The sequence below is a fragment of the Myotis myotis genome, unplaced genomic scaffold (genome assembly GCF_014108235.1).
Source record: "Myotis myotis isolate mMyoMyo1 unplaced genomic scaffold, mMyoMyo1.p scaffold_m19_p_21, whole genome shotgun sequence".
NCBI lineage: Eukaryota > Metazoa > Chordata > Mammalia > Chiroptera > Vespertilionidae > Myotis > Myotis myotis.
Window position 1 is genome coordinate 11496187 of NW_023416326.1, and position 15345 is coordinate 11511531.

Sequence of the window (15345 nt, forward strand, 5' to 3'; positions counted from 1 at the left end):
TATTGATTTCATAGAGGAAGGGAGAGGGAGAGAGACAGAAACATCAAAGATGAGAGAGAATCACTGATTGGCTGTGCCAGCACGCCCCCTACTGGGGGTTTAGTTTGTGACCCAGGCATGTGCCCTTGACCAGAATTGAACCTGGGACCCTTCAGTCTGCAGGCTGACACTCTATCCACTGAGCCAAACCGGCTCCGGCAAGGATATGATTTTTGAAAATAGTATTAAATCGTGCATGGTGAGCCCTAACCAGTTTGGCTCAGTGGATAGAGTGTCGGCCTATGGACTGAAAGGTCCCAGGTTCGATTCCAGTCAAGGGCATGTACCTTGGTTGTGGGCACATCCCCAGTAGGGAGTGTGCAGGAAGCAGCTGATCGATGTTTCTCTCTCATCGATGTTTCTAATTCTCTATCCCTCTCCCTTCCTCTCTGTAAAAAATCAATAAACTATATTTAAAAAAATAAAAGTGAACAGTGAAGCTGGTGATATAATGGATTTGAAACAGGGAGTTGTTCAGTTCTTTCCAGACGCTGTTCTGCACATTGACTGCCCCTCTCCCACAGGCTGCTCGGGCTCAGGGGGTCGACTGTCTCGTGGCGCCGTACGAAGCAGATGCACAGCTGGCCTATCTGAACAAAGCTGGCATCGTACAGGCCATCGTCACGGAGGACTCTGATCTCCTCGCTTTCGGCTGTAAAAAGGTGCTAAAATAGTGTGAACCAGGGAATTAAAGTTTCTCCTCTGCAGTAATATTTCATTTAATACCTGAAATTCTTACAGTGTTAATAGTTATATTTAAAATGAAAAGACGGGTTTTGCTGCTTGATATTTGTATAATCTGGGTGCTTTTTCAGACTAAACTTAAGGTTAGAGCATTTTATTGTTTTGTACAAATTCTTTAGTAGAATATAGACTTAGTCTTATTTTTTAATAATTATTTACTTTATATTTTTCAATTAGATTAGGTAAATTTTTTTATAATGGGATTGTGTATAAACTGTTTAATGGAAATTTTTATGATATATTATGTAGGAAAGTTAAGATACAGAAATATAGGATGATCTCATTTTTGTTATTCTTATCATCTATACATAGATGACTAGAAGGATCTATGTCAAAAGGATTTGCTGGGTAACAGCAATAGATGAGAGATTTAGGGCCACTTCTATTTTATTCCTTTGGAATTTCTGTTTTCCAAGTTTTCTATAGTGAACATGTCTTACTTTAACAATAAGAAAACGGTTTACTTTTTAAAAAGTAACAGAGGTAGGTAAGGGGGGAGTGCTTTCTGTATGAATTGCTATCTGATCACCATGACAACCTGTAATGTCGGTAGGAGGTAAAGGTGTAGAAAGGGTATTCCTTGTGTGAAGAGTCCTAGCCCATGCTTCACCTTGATTTGTCTACGGATTTGACAGTAGTTAACTGGCCGACCTGTCTCAGCTCTCTCATTGCCCTGATGAAGAACAAGAAAGGTTTCTTAGAAATATTGCAGTGAATTGAATAATAAAAAATAAAAATGGCCCTTATAGGTATTAACAGTTTCCTTTCCTCTTAAAGGTGATTTTAAAAATGGACCAGTTTGGAAATGGACTGGAAATTGACCAGGCTCGGCTGGGCATGTGCAGACAGCTTGGGGATGTGTTCACAGAGGAGAAGTTTCGGTACATGTGCATTCTTTCAGGCTGTGACTATCTCTCATCACTGCGCGGGATTGGGTTAGCAAAGGCCTGCAAAGTGCTGAGGCTGGCCAATAACCCAGACATTGTAAAGGTAAGAGGGACTCACCAAGGGTCATACTCGACTTCTGAAGCGTTTCTTAAATAATAGATAAAACACTAAGAATATGGATTTTAAATATTATACTACGTTAGTAGCCAATAATGTGTCACTGAAATAAAATGACTAAGACACTAGAACTTTGCTTTTGGCAACTATAATGAGCCATGTTTTCAGCAATTACAAACTAGTGGTTTTTAAAATGAGTAATATAGAGACTTAAGGGCTATTTAAAATATTCTAGGGTAGGAATAATGTTAAAACGTACCATCTTTTGCCCTAACCGGTTTGGCTCAGTGGATAGAGCCTCGGCCTGCGGACTCAAGGGTCCCAGGTTCAATTTCGGCCAAGGGCATGTACCTTGGTTGCGCGCACATACCCAGTAGGGAGTGTGCAGGAGGCAGCTGATCGATGTTTCTCTCTCATTGATGTTTCTAACTCTCTATCCCTTTCCCTTCCTCTCTGTAAAAAATCAATAAAATATATTTTTAAAAAAAGTACCATCTTTTGTAAAAAAATGTTTAATATATATTTTTATTGATTTCAGAGAGGAAGGGATGAGATATCAATGATGAGAGAGAATCATTGATTGGCTGCCTTCTGCACGCCCCCCACTGGGGATCGAGCTTGCAACCCAGGCATGTACCCTTGATCCGAATCGAACCTGGGACCCTTCAGTTCACAGGCTGATGCTCTATCCACTAAGCCAAATCGGCTAGGGCAAAATGTACCATCTTTTTATCTCTGTCCTATTACTCAATGTAGTGGTTCTCAATCTTTAGGTCTCAGGATCCCTTTATACTCTTTTTTTTTTTTTTAATATATATATTTTTTTATTTCAGAGAGGAAGGGAGAGGGAGAAAGAGACAAACATCTATGATGAGAGATAATCATTGATTGGCTGCCTCCTGCACGGCCCCTACTGGGGTTTGAGCCCACAACCTGGGCATGTGCCTTGACTAGAATCGAACCTGAGACCCTTCAGTCCCTAGGCTGACCCTCTATCTACTGAGCCAAACCGGCTTGGGCCCCTTTATACTCCTAAAAGCTTTTGGTGGTGGTAGTTTGGTTTATATAGGTTATAGCTATTGACATTTACCAAATCAGAAATTAAAAGTTGAAATTATTTATGACTTCATTTAAAATTAATAATAAATTCATTACATATTAACATAGCTGGTACGTTTTTATGAAAAATAACCATGTCTTGTAAAACAAATGAAATGATGAGAATTGCACGTTTATGTACGTAAATCTCTGTGATGTGGCTTAACGGGAGGTGGCGGGTTCTCGTCTCTTCCTCCCGCGATCTGCTGTGCTATCCCAGGTGTCACGGAGCCTCTGGGAAACGCTGCCTGTAATCCTCACATCACATCTCTGCTCGCATCACTGCTCTGGGATTGCTCTGCTGTCTTGGCCCTTCCTCCCCGCTGGGTAGTTCTCCAAAGCCCTCGGGTTGCAGAGCAGAGTTCCCTTTTCCTTCCAAGGGTCAACGCGCGTCCTCAGGGCTGAGGCTGGTGCAGCATCGTGGTGTCTGGGGAGGGAGACGGTGGGAGAGCTGGGAATGGAGGGTCAGGCCCTGGCCTCCTGGATCCCTTCAGTTCTCTGGGTCTTCCCTTCTCCATCTGTGAGTTTGATAGAAACTATTTAAAACCACGTCAAGCTTTAATCATCCTTGACTGTTAGTAGGGGTTAGAATGCCAATTTCCCTTTCAAAATGTGATCTAAGAATATTTGGGGGTTTTTAATTCTCGAGTCGTGTATGTTTTGGTTTTTTTGCCTTCTGAATAAAAGGGACTTTGAGTGTGAAGAATATGTACTTAGGAATGTAAACTTGATGTGCAACTGAATTTCTCATTATTTGGATTAATAGGAGAAGATGCAAAGAAAATACTGTTATAGAAACACAGCATTTTAAGTGCTCTGACATGGTTGTGTTTGCTGGTAGAGGTTTTTAATGTAGATAAAAACAATTGGTTTTTCTATTTCTCCTCATCCTCTCATGTAAGCAGATGGGTCTTGGGGCTAATACATTCTGTATTCTTGTGGATAACGCGTAAATATTTTTGCATCCGTTGTTAGGTTATCAAGAAACTTGGACATTACCTCAAGATGAACATAACAGTCCCAGAGGACTACATCAAAGGCTTTATTCGGGCCAACAACACCTTCCTTTACCAGCTCGTGTTCGATCCCATCAGAAGGAAGCTCGTCCCTCTGAATGACTACGGAGATGACATTGACCCTGCAGCGCTGAGCTATGCTGGGCGGTATCCTTTCTGAACCATGTGGTAGGATTTTTCAGTCCCTCCGTGTGTCCCTAGTGGCATTTTTAGGGAGACATTCAGTGAAAAGCTTACCGACTATTTCTTGCTTTCTTTTCTATAATGAAATCTGTGTTTTGTTCATTTTAACTAGCATGCTGGTGAAAACTTAGAGCAACTTTTTGTTTGTAAATCTGCGGCTCATTCGCGATAGCTTGTTAATTACTTAGTTTGACTTGATAGGAACGTATTCCAACGGTGACACTTACAACTCCTTTCCACAGCATTAGGAATGCTGCCTGGTCTGTGAATCCTCCAATGGAGCCAAATAGATCTTTTAAAAAAACAACAACAAAAACAAAGGGGACACCTAAGAGAAACACTTGTGGCCAGCAAGCTGGATGTATTAGGGGAGGCGTTGTGGGTGTGCGAGGACTCCCAATGAGGGTGCCCTTCCCACAGCCACTGGCCACTCACTTGGGCAGTGCCGAGCCTGAGCCTGAGCCACTCAGCTGGCCGCCGGAGAGGGAGTAAGCGAGGCCTCGGGGCTTTGCTGCAGGACACAGCCAGCTCCTGCAGTGACAAGTAGAGATGCGTCAATGTGCTTGTGGTTCGTGGTTCGGGAGTGCTGAGTGTGGAAGTCAGCATCCATTGACGTTATAAACCTGAGGATTTTCTGTGACAATGGAATACACTTTTCTTTCTTTCTTTCCATTTATATTTTTATTGATTTCAGAAAGGAAGGGGGAGAAATGGAGAGAGAAATATCAATGATGAGAGGGAGAATCATTGATTGGCTGCCTCCTACACACCCCCCACTGGGAATCAAACCCACAACCCAGGCATATGTCATGACCTCCTGGTTCATAGGTCAACGCTCAACCACTGGGCAACACTGGCCAGGCACACTTTTCTTTCTTATTATAGTGGGTTTTGTTCCATTGTTAATAAAAACATTTTTCCTTAATCTTACCAACCTAGGTATATTGATGACTCGATAGCTCTTCAAATAGCACTTGGAAATAAAGATATAAATACTTTTGAACAGATTGATGACTACAATCCAGACACTGCTACGGTAACCTTCCAATGGCTTCTTTCTAAACACACATCAGTTGTGTCTCAGAACTGTGACTGAAGGCAGATCTCCATTTAGTGAACATCTTTGAAGCATTTTTATAGCCAGGCACTGTGCAGAGTATAGATCAGAAACAGCTTGGTGCTAAAGAAATTATGTCTCTTAGAACATAGGCATGTCGGGTAATTTCCTTCCATTAAAAACCTGTAGACTTGAACGTTCCGTTTGAATATACCAAGCATTTGATGCCTCTTTTCTCCTCTCACCCTGTTCACCCTGTCATGTTGCTGAAGACCCAAAACTAGAAACACTACCCTTACAGGTACAACTTGGTTTCCCCTGATTCACAGCTTAGCAAATGTTTAATGAACACCCCCGCTGTGTTCTGTCGCCCTTCCCTGTTTTCTTCTACTTTTCCCCAATTCTGTCTATCCCTTATGGTCCACTCTCCCCCATTCCCTCTTTTCTGTTCATATTTTCACTCAGACTCTATTCTCTTTTCATTCTTATTTATTCTAACCCAATTTCTAGTCTGTGTACCAGCCACGTAATCTCTACGTAAATGCCTTCCTGTAACCTGAAATCGATCCACAGTCAAAAACAAACTCTTCTTCATCTAATAACATTTCTCTTTTTTTTTTTCCTTTTTACCACTTACTACTATGTAATTTATTTGGTTTATTTTCTGATTCTTCCCAAAATAATGTAATCTTCATAAAGGCAGGGTTTTATGAGCTTTCATTGCAAAGTCCTTACAAGGAGGGATTATGTTTTTTTTCTTTGTACTCCAGAACATCAGCTAGCCTAAGCATGTTTTATGTGCTTAATAAATGCTTAGTAAAGGACTGAATTATTAAATGAGAATGAGCAAGGGTAAAAAGGCCTGGATTGGACTGGAAACTATGAGAAAGAAGACACTTACTAACCAGCGAGACAGCTCAAAGAGGCAAAAGGACTGGGCAGTGAAGGCAGGCCAGCTTGTTCCCAAGTGTTCTGGTCTGAGGATGAGAGATCCTGTAACTGACATTCACTCAAATAACGGTGGTAAATACACCAGTACTGCCTGCAATAAGCCCTTTCTCAGAGAAAGTGTTATGGAAGTCTCAGTGTAGACCAAAGGAGCTGTTTCTTCATCTCGTCCACGGAAGTCAGTTCCAAGTATGGGTTTAATAGAAACGAAGAGTTTTGGAAATTAGATTGTTTTTGTTTGGCCCAACCGATTGCTAGAGGTGGGATAGTTGATTACTTTGAAGACATAATTTTATGGCTTTAACTTTCAGGTGGTTTGTAAAGGGTATGTAAATGATTATTTAGAGGCTTAATTGCCAGATGGTTATTAAACTAATGTCAAATTTTAAAAGTACTTTTGTCCACATTTCTTCCATTGCAGCCTTTATATCTTACACCATTTATCTTAGGAAGTTTATTTTTTCCTTTTTTAATATATTTATTTTTATCTCACTTTTTTAATTGATATTTTACAGAGAGGAAGGGAGAGGGATAGAGAGTTAGAAACATCGATGAGAGAGAGACATTGATCAGCTGCCTCCTGCACACCTCCCACTGAGGATGTGCCTGCAACCAAACTACATGCCCTTGACCGGAATCGAACCTGGGACCCTTCAGTCTGTAGGCTGATGCTCTATCCACCGAGCCAAACCGGTAAGGGCTTTTAATATATTTTTTATTGATTTCAGAGAGGAAGGGAGAGAGGGAGAGAGATAGAAACATTAATGATGAGAGAGAATCATTGATCAGCTGCCTCCTGCACGCCCCCTACTGGGGATCGAGCCTGAAACCCAGGCATGTGCCCTTGACCAGAATTGAACCTGGGATCCTCAGTCCACAGGCCGAAGCTCTTTCCACTCAGCCAAACCAGCTAGGGCTATTTTTTCTTAAGATGAGCTAATATCACTTGCCTCTTGTTAGAAGAGGAACCTAAGAATACAAGGTACATGTAACAGAAAGTGTAGAACATGTCATTAGAGGACAGATAATTCATTAAAAAGCTGTTCTTTTTAAGGGTAATTATTTGCTTATAATTTGTGTTGCTACAGAGGGAAATAATTGACTATTTTCTTCAGGAAACCTTTCTGCTTTTACTATTTTAGCCTGCCCTGTCGAGAAGTCGTAGTTGGGATGACAGTACATCTCAAAAGCCGTCTGGTGTTCATAGCATTTGGCATAGGAACTACTGCCCTAGACCTGAGCTGGCCCCTGTTCCAGGAGCTACAAGACTGAAGGCGAACCCAAGCACTGCGGGCAGGGAGCAGGTGGTCAGCACCAAAGGGCTGAACCTGCCAAGGAAGCTGTCCATTGTCAAACGGCCAAGAGGCGGTATGTATTTCGCTTTTGTGAAATGCTCGGTAGCAGTGGTCATGTTTAAGAAATCTATCTTTGCTAAACCCAGGGTCACTAAGATTTCTCCTGTTCCTTTTAGGAGTTTTATAGTTTTAACTCATATTTAGGCCTATGATCCATTGTTAATTGATTGTCTTATGTGATATGAGGTAAGGATCAAGGCTGCGTTTTTGCCGGTTCAGTCGTCCCAGGACCATTTGTTAAAAAGATGATCCTTCCCCACTGAATTGCCTGAGCACAGTAGGTGGCCATCAGTTGGTGTGTGTATGAGTCTCTCTGAATGTTAGTGTGAAGCATTGCTCTCTCTCCCTATCTTTATGCCGGACACACTGTCTTGATCACTGTAACAGTCAGTTTCAAAATCAAGTAGTATATAGTTCCTTCGTTCTTCTTTTGAAAAGTTGTCTTGGCTAACTCTTTGTTGTGCACATTTTCATTTAAATCTTAGAATCAACTGTCAGTTTGTTGTTGTTTTTTGAAAAGCTTGCTGTGATGTTGACTGGGAATTAGTTTAACTTATAGTTCAATTTGGGGAGAACTGACATCTGAATATTGAATCTTCTGATCCATTTATTTAAATTAAGTCTTCAGCAGTGCTTTATAGTTTTCACTGCACAGGGGTTGTACATCCGTTATAAAATTGATCCCCATATTTCAGATTTGTTATGCTATCGTAAATGTAAATTTTTTTTTTTTAAATATATATTTTATTGATTTTTCATAGAGAGGAAGGGAGAGAGATAGAGAGAGTTAGAAACATCGATGAGAGAGAAACATCGATCAGCTGCCTCCTGCACATCCCCCACGGGGATGTGCCCGCAACCCAGGTACATGCCCTTGACCGGAATCGAACCCGGGAGCTCTCAGTCCGCAGGCTGACGCTCTATCCACTGAGCCAAACCGGTTTCGGCGTAAATGTAAATTTAATTTCAATTTCTAGTTGGTCATTCTAATATATAGAAAGATAATTGGTTTGTGTAATTTGCAACCTTGCTGAATTCACTTTGGTAGACTCTAGGATTTTCCATATAAACAATCAGATTACCTATAAGTAAAGACAGTCTTGCTTCTCCTTTTCCAGTCTGGATGCCTTTTTTTCTCTTTTTCTTGCCTGCTGGAACCCCAGTACAGTGTTGGACAGAAGTGCTGAGAATGGAAAACTAGGTATTGGGAAACGTTTTTGTTTTTTGCTTTTCACCATAGAACAGCCGTGGGCAAACTACGGCCCACGGGCCGGATCCGACCCGTTTGAAATGAATAAAGCCAAAAAAAAAAAAAAGACTGTACCCTTTTATGTAATGATGTTTACTTTGAATTTATATTAGTTCACACAAACACTCCATCCATGCTTTTGTTCCGGCCCTCCGGTCCAGTTTAAGAACCCATTGTGGCCCTCGAGTCAAAAAGTTTGCCCACCCCTGCCATAGAACATGTTAAGAAGTAGAAAGAATAACTATAATCTATTTCTTCTTTCCCTCAAACATCTACATGAATGGAGACTAACAAAAACAAAGCAAACACCTTTGCAAACTTACAATTCATGCTTTTACTTTTTATTATTTTTTAAAATATATTTTTATTGATTTCAGAAAGGGAGAGGCAGAGAGAGAGAGAGAAACATCAATGATGAGAGAGAATCATTGATCAGCCGCCTTCTGCACTCCCCCTACTGGGGATTGAGCCTGCAACCCAGGCATGTTGATTGTTCATAATACTCTCTCTCAACCTTTGTTTCCTCTTCTATTATGGGAATGAAATTGACTATTTCACAAACTTTTGTGTATGTTATGTAAGGTAACATATAAGAGCACCTGGTACATGAGCAAGTAACTACACGTGTTCGTTCCTTCCTGTCCTTCTGCCACCCACAACATAGAGGATCCTTTTTGTGTGGGGCTCATTATTAGTAGGCTCTTTATGTCAGACTAAGTCTGCTTTGTTAAACTACATCTCATCAACGGATCTTGTCCTCTGGGCATGCACACAGACCCAAAAATAAAACAAAATAGAGTAAGTCGAATCCCTCTTTCCTGTGACAGCCCGTCATATAATTAGAGACAGCTCTGTGACCCTCCTGAATTTCTTCCCAAGCTGAACGTTCCGCATCTGTTCCCGGGGGAGCATCATTGTGCAACTGTCGCAGTGAGTGGTCGTTAGCATGTGGTCCGCTTACCGCAGCACAGTAGAGGTTTAGAGTTGTGGCACTGTTCCAGTTCTTTATCCAGACGGGGATTTTGTTTTTGCAGACGAAGATAGTGTTAGCTTTTATTTGCATTTTTGTCATTTTGTTGGCATTTACTGAGTTTATCATCAAAATCCACCAGTTCCTATTAAACTAGGTACAGTTACACATTTACACTTAACTGCAGGTGAAATTATTCTTACTGAGGTGTTCTGAATTCATTTTAATCCATTGTTCTGCCCACTAGTCTTTTTTTTTTTCTTTTTTCATTTTTGAATCTCTGTATTATCTAACATATGGGTATTAACTTTGTCAGCTAGAAATTTGAGAAGTATGGCTTCCTGTGTCTTAAAGTTTTGGTTAAAATGTGTTTGCTTATGTAATGTTCACCTGAATCAGAGACAGTGCAGAAACCTAAAGCACTATGTAGAGACACCCTCCTTTCAGACTGATGACCGCCAGTAGTTTTTCAGGGCTGACCAGCCTGCTGCTAACGCCACGTAATAATACACAGGAGATGCTGGCTGCTGTCTACTGGGATAATGGGAGAGACACTGAGTGTCCTCCTCAGGATATGCTAAAGCTTATTCCAAAAAGAAAACGAGGTTAGTCTGGCGTGGCTTCTTAAGGAAGCCTTGTTGGGGCTCCTACAATATTTGTTTTCTGTAAGGGCTCATAATGCCCTTCATAATAAACAAATTTAGGCTCATGCCAGGAGTCAAAATCTCTGATCTATAGCTTTTTATTTTTTATTTTTTTTAATATATTTTATTGATTTCTCACAGAGAGGAAGGGAGAGGGATAGAGAGTTAGAAACATCACTGAGAGAGAAACATCGATCAGCTGCCTCCTGCACACCCCCTGGGGATGTGCCCGCAACCCAGGTACATGCCCCTGACCGGAATCGAACCTGGGACCCTTCAGTCCGCAGGCCGACGCTCTATCCACTGAGCCAAACCGGTTTCGGCTGATCTATAGCTTTTTAAAAATTGGATTGGAGGTATCATCTTCTTGGCTCTGGTATTTTGGGGCCCTCAACTATTTTACTGACTTTTTCGAGTAATGGGCATTTAATCCTATGAGAGTGGAAGCTATTCAGACCGAGAGTTCATTGAACTAATTTAAGACACTTACTGCTATCGCTGTGTCTCAGCCTATCTCGGCTGCAGCCTTTGTATTGCTTTGTCTTTGATCTATTCTAATACCACAGGATACGTTTGCCGTGCAGCCAATTAGGGCTCCTTAGCAAATTACTTCTGACTCCTGACAATCACCATATCACATAGATATGGTTTTACTGGGACATTTTTAAAATCAAACATTAAATTAATTATGTATCTACATGTAAATCTCCTTAAAATTGGTTTTTTATTTTTTACATTCAAAATTAAGTCCTTAGTATAATGAGTATATACCCTTACAAAATTGAGTGTCCTGAAATTTTGGTTTGGGTAATTTCACATAAAATTGTACAAATATGCCAGCACCGGTTTGGCTCAGTGGATAGAGCGTCGGCCTGCGGACTGAGGGGTCCCAGGTTCGATTCCGGTCAAGGGCATGTACCTTGGTTGCGGGCACATCCCCAGTAGGGGGCGTGCAGGAGGCAGCTGATCGATGTTTCTCTCTCATCGATGTTTCTAACTCTCTATCCCTGTCCCTTCCTCTCTGTAAAAAATCAATAAAATATATTTTTTTAAAAAAACTGTACAAATAATTGACATTAAAGCATACTAACTTGTGAAACTGTAAAACACAGCCAAGAAAAAAAATTTTTTAAGTTATCCTTGGATTTTCTTTTCTGGTGCATAGTTTAAAAAAAAAAGACTTTATCCTTAGAACAAAGGGACATGGATTGTGAAGCTAAAGCCAAATCTTTAACTGCATGTGGACAAACATTTATTCATGGTCACTTTGTTTTTATTTAGAGGAGGTGTCAGAAGATGATCTGCTGAGTCAGTATTCTCTTTCATTTACAAAGAAGACGAAGAAAGATGGCTGTGAAGGTAGTACATTATTGAACTCTTCCAAAATGCTGATGCCTGACCCGGTGGATGGAACTACTATTAAAAAAACCTTAAGCACACCACCTACGACAAGAAATAAGTTTGCAGCATTTTTGCAGAGAAAAAATCAAGAAAGTGGTGCCGTTGTGGTTCCTGGGACCAGAAGCAGGTAGGGTTCCATCTCTAGGAAGCTGTTTGTCTGTCGTGTTATCTACTGCGTTGCCATGTGCTTTACTGGTCTCAGGTAAACGTCGAGTCTAGTTGGGGGAGGTGTAGGGCCTGACTTGATCCAGTGACAGTTTTTATTGCCTGAGTTCAGACCTGAGTGCACAGCTTTCCCCTTGAACTTCTGCTAATTTTTGTTTTAGAAAAACTCTGTTTTTGGAGGCAGTCCCTACTTCTTTGTTTCTACTGTCTTAGTTTCTTTAAAAACTAAGTACATTTTGCAAAGTATTATTAGAAGTATATTTAAATACTGATGAATATAAGAGCTCTAATATTAATTAAGAACTTGATACAATAGTAGGTGTGGGCTACAAAAGTGAGAGACGTAGATTTTATTCTTGAGAAGCTTGTAGTATAGTTGGAAAAATAGGTCCATAAACAAAATCTTTTCATCCCATGTGGTAAGTGCTGTGATATAAGCGTGCATAAAATTATTTATGAGATTTCATTTTAAAAAGAAACGGCCATATTCTGAATCTTAACACCTTGCGAGGAAACTAAAATACTTATGCATTCTTTCCGTTGGTTTTTCTATTAGGTTTTTTTGCAATTCTCTGGATTCTATGGACTGTGTATCAAAGAAAGCAAGCCCCCAACATCTAGATGAAACTGCTGACACAGATAAAAAGACCAGTCTCAATGAATCAGATTGTCTAGATGATAAGAAAGTGGTTGATCTCAATGAATCAGACTGTTTAGAGGGCAAGGAGCTGGTTGATCTCAGTGAATCAGATTGTCTGGAGAGCAAGAAGCTGGTTGAACTAAAGGAATCAGATTGTCTAGATGATAAAGTTGTTGATCTAAATGAATCAGATTGTCTAGAGAGCAAGATGCTGGTTGATCTAAATGAATCAGATTGTCTAGAGGGCAAGAAGCTGGTTGATCTAAATGAATCAGATTGTCTGGAGAGTAAGAAGCTGGTTGAACTAAAGGAATCAGATTGTCTAGATGATAAAGTTGTTGATCTAAATGAATCAGATTGTCTAGAGAGCAAGATGCTGGGTGAACTAAATGAATCAGATTGTCTGGAGGGCAAGAAGCTGGTTGAGAGGAATGTCGCACACACTCCGAGTGATGAGACTCCAGATGGCGTAACTGTGATTGCTGATGAAGGGTCTCCGTCTTTTAAGACCATCGGATTCACAAAGACCATTTCACCACCCACTCTGGGGACACTAAGAAGCTGTTTTAGCTGGTCTGGAAGCCTTGGCGATTTTTCAAGAACTCCGAGCCCCTCTCCAAGCACAGCATTGCACCAGTTCCGGAGAAAGGGGGGCTCGTCCAGCTCTCTGCCTGGGAGTACGGTGTCCGATGCGTCTCAGGTCAAAGGCGATGCGTCGGGTGATGAAGCGCTTCCTGTACATGAACTGAGTTTGTCCTCGCAGTCTCAGGAGAGTGCGGAATTGTCCCCACGCAGCTTAAGTGCATCAACACTTCCTCAGCCTTCCAGGAAGGACTGCAGTCCAGAGGTAAGTCACACGAAACCTGTTTTCAAATCTATATGTAAAACAAAGTGGGGTGATTAGCCTATAATTGAGAAAAGTCTGCCTACATTATGGGAATAATTGACTGTCTTAATTTTCACTCTAGGTATTACTGTGTAGTAGACAGTTTACATTTCATTCAACTGAAGAACTTCATGTCTTTGCTATTTTAAACTCGTATCCATTTAATCTAACTACATTTTTTAATCACTGTGTGTTCCATTGATAGGTGCCTCAAGTTATGGAGTAGTTAAGACCTAAGCAGAATAAGCTATGAAATGAAAAGTTGTTATATAAATTTAATATTTATGCCGAAACCGGTTTGGCTCAGTGGATAGAGCGTTGGCCTGCGGACTGAAGGGTCCCAGGTTCAGTTCCGGTCAAGGGCATGTACCTGGGTTATGGGCACATCCCCAGTGGGAGATGTGTAGGAGGCAGCTGATCGATGTTTCTCGCTCATCGATGTTTCTAACTATCTCTCTCCCTTCCTCTCTGTCAAAAATCAATAAAATATATTTTTTAAAAAATTTAATATTTATTCCTTAATATACTCTTAAATTCAGAGAACATTTAAGGAGATGGCCCTATTAATGTAATGGTGTTCACCTTAAGTTCTAGTACTTCAAAAATACCTTTCAGCCGTAACCGGTTTGGCTCAGTGGATAGAGCGTTGGCCTGCAGACTGAAGGGTCCCGGGTTCGATTCCGGTCAAGGGCATGTACCTTGGTTGGGGGCACATCCCCAGTGGGGGGTGTGCTGGAAGCAGCTGATCAATGTTTCTCTCTCATCGATGTTTCTAACTCTCTATCCCTCTCCCTTCCTCTCTGTAAAAAATCGATAAAATATATTTTTTAAAAATACCTTTCATTTACTCTTATTCTTGCTAAACTTCTCCTTTATAACAAAAGTGATTTTATGTTATTTTGTTTTAAATTAATAAAAGCATCCTAGCCATTTTTTAATTTATAAAATACCTTTTAATTTGACGTTAATAAAATCAAAACCCTAAATAAGTGTGTTCATAAGACCCAGTGGCATATTTTAAAATGACATGATGACATATAGCTTTTTTCAAACCTGAGTTATGTCATCATACTTCAAAATCTCAATGTGAGATACCTTAGATAGTGTATCTCAATATAAGACACTTCATTTTTTTATCTACCGACTTTACTTACCACGTTGTGAGAACAGTTATAGCCTCGGTGGTATGTGACAGAATTTCGATGTGTGATGATCCTGATTTTGGACAGCATCTAACCAATCAGCTTGTATTTAGCAAAAGGAAATATTTTATTTAAGTTCCTAAAGGAAACGTTGTATTGGACTCAGTTAAAGAAAAGAACTAAGTTAAGATGTGGAGACGAGTTGTTTTGACTTGGAGAAGCTGAAACCAGTTAGTACATTCGGGTCCCCAGTCTGTTCCGTGTGGTGTGAGTTGGAGAGAGCGCCGCCCTGATGCCGGGCTGCCATTATGGCTTTTCCTTCTTTTCCCTTTGCCGTTGGCTCCCCCAGACTGGTCTGGACGACTGTTTCCTTTAACTTGTGCCTCCATTGCAGTGTCATCGCTCATTTTCCAGTTCATACTGCATTTTTCCTTGGCACCATGGGTACGACTGCACTTGCTAGCTCTTGAACGTCTTTCATCTGTTGCCGGCTCCTGTTGCTTAGAGGTTGAGTGTTCCCTGTCAGGACACATGTCAGGATGCGGGCTCAGTCCCCAGGAGGGGGCGCGCAGGAGGCAGCCGATCCATAATTCTCTCTCATCATTGATGTTTCTATCTCCCTCTCCCTTCCTCTCTGAAATCAATACAAATATATATTTTTTAAACACCATCGATTGGTGAGGATTCCTTTAAGTCTGCTGAGCTCCTCTGGGAGATTTTTTGCCCTTTCCCAGTGGATGTCTGTGTAACTGACTTTGTAAGCTCGTAGCCACGGTTTACTAAGAAGCCTTGTTCCAGCTCAC

At 40.9% G+C, this 15345-nt stretch overlaps 1 protein-coding gene across 4 annotated transcripts in view; it reads left to right on the forward strand.

The window, feature by feature from the left end:
- Positions 1-15345, forward strand: part of EXO1 (exonuclease 1) — a 32542-nt gene that overhangs the window by 7379 nt on the left and 9818 nt on the right. For 3 of the 4 annotated variants that reach the window (XM_036355075.1, XM_036355077.1, XM_036355078.1), the window contains 7 exons: positions 564-701; positions 1561-1773; positions 3862-4049; positions 5025-5121; positions 7233-7458; positions 11590-11836; positions 12431-13361. In XM_036355075.1, coding sequence (XP_036210968.1) covers positions 564-701; positions 1561-1773; positions 3862-4049; positions 5025-5121; positions 7233-7458; positions 11590-11836; positions 12431-13361 — 2040 coding nt within the window. The remainder of the gene's footprint in view (positions 1-563; positions 702-1560; positions 1774-3861; positions 4050-5024; positions 5122-7232; positions 7459-11589; positions 11837-12430; positions 13362-15345) is intronic. The other variant, XM_036355076.1, reaches the window with a different exon arrangement.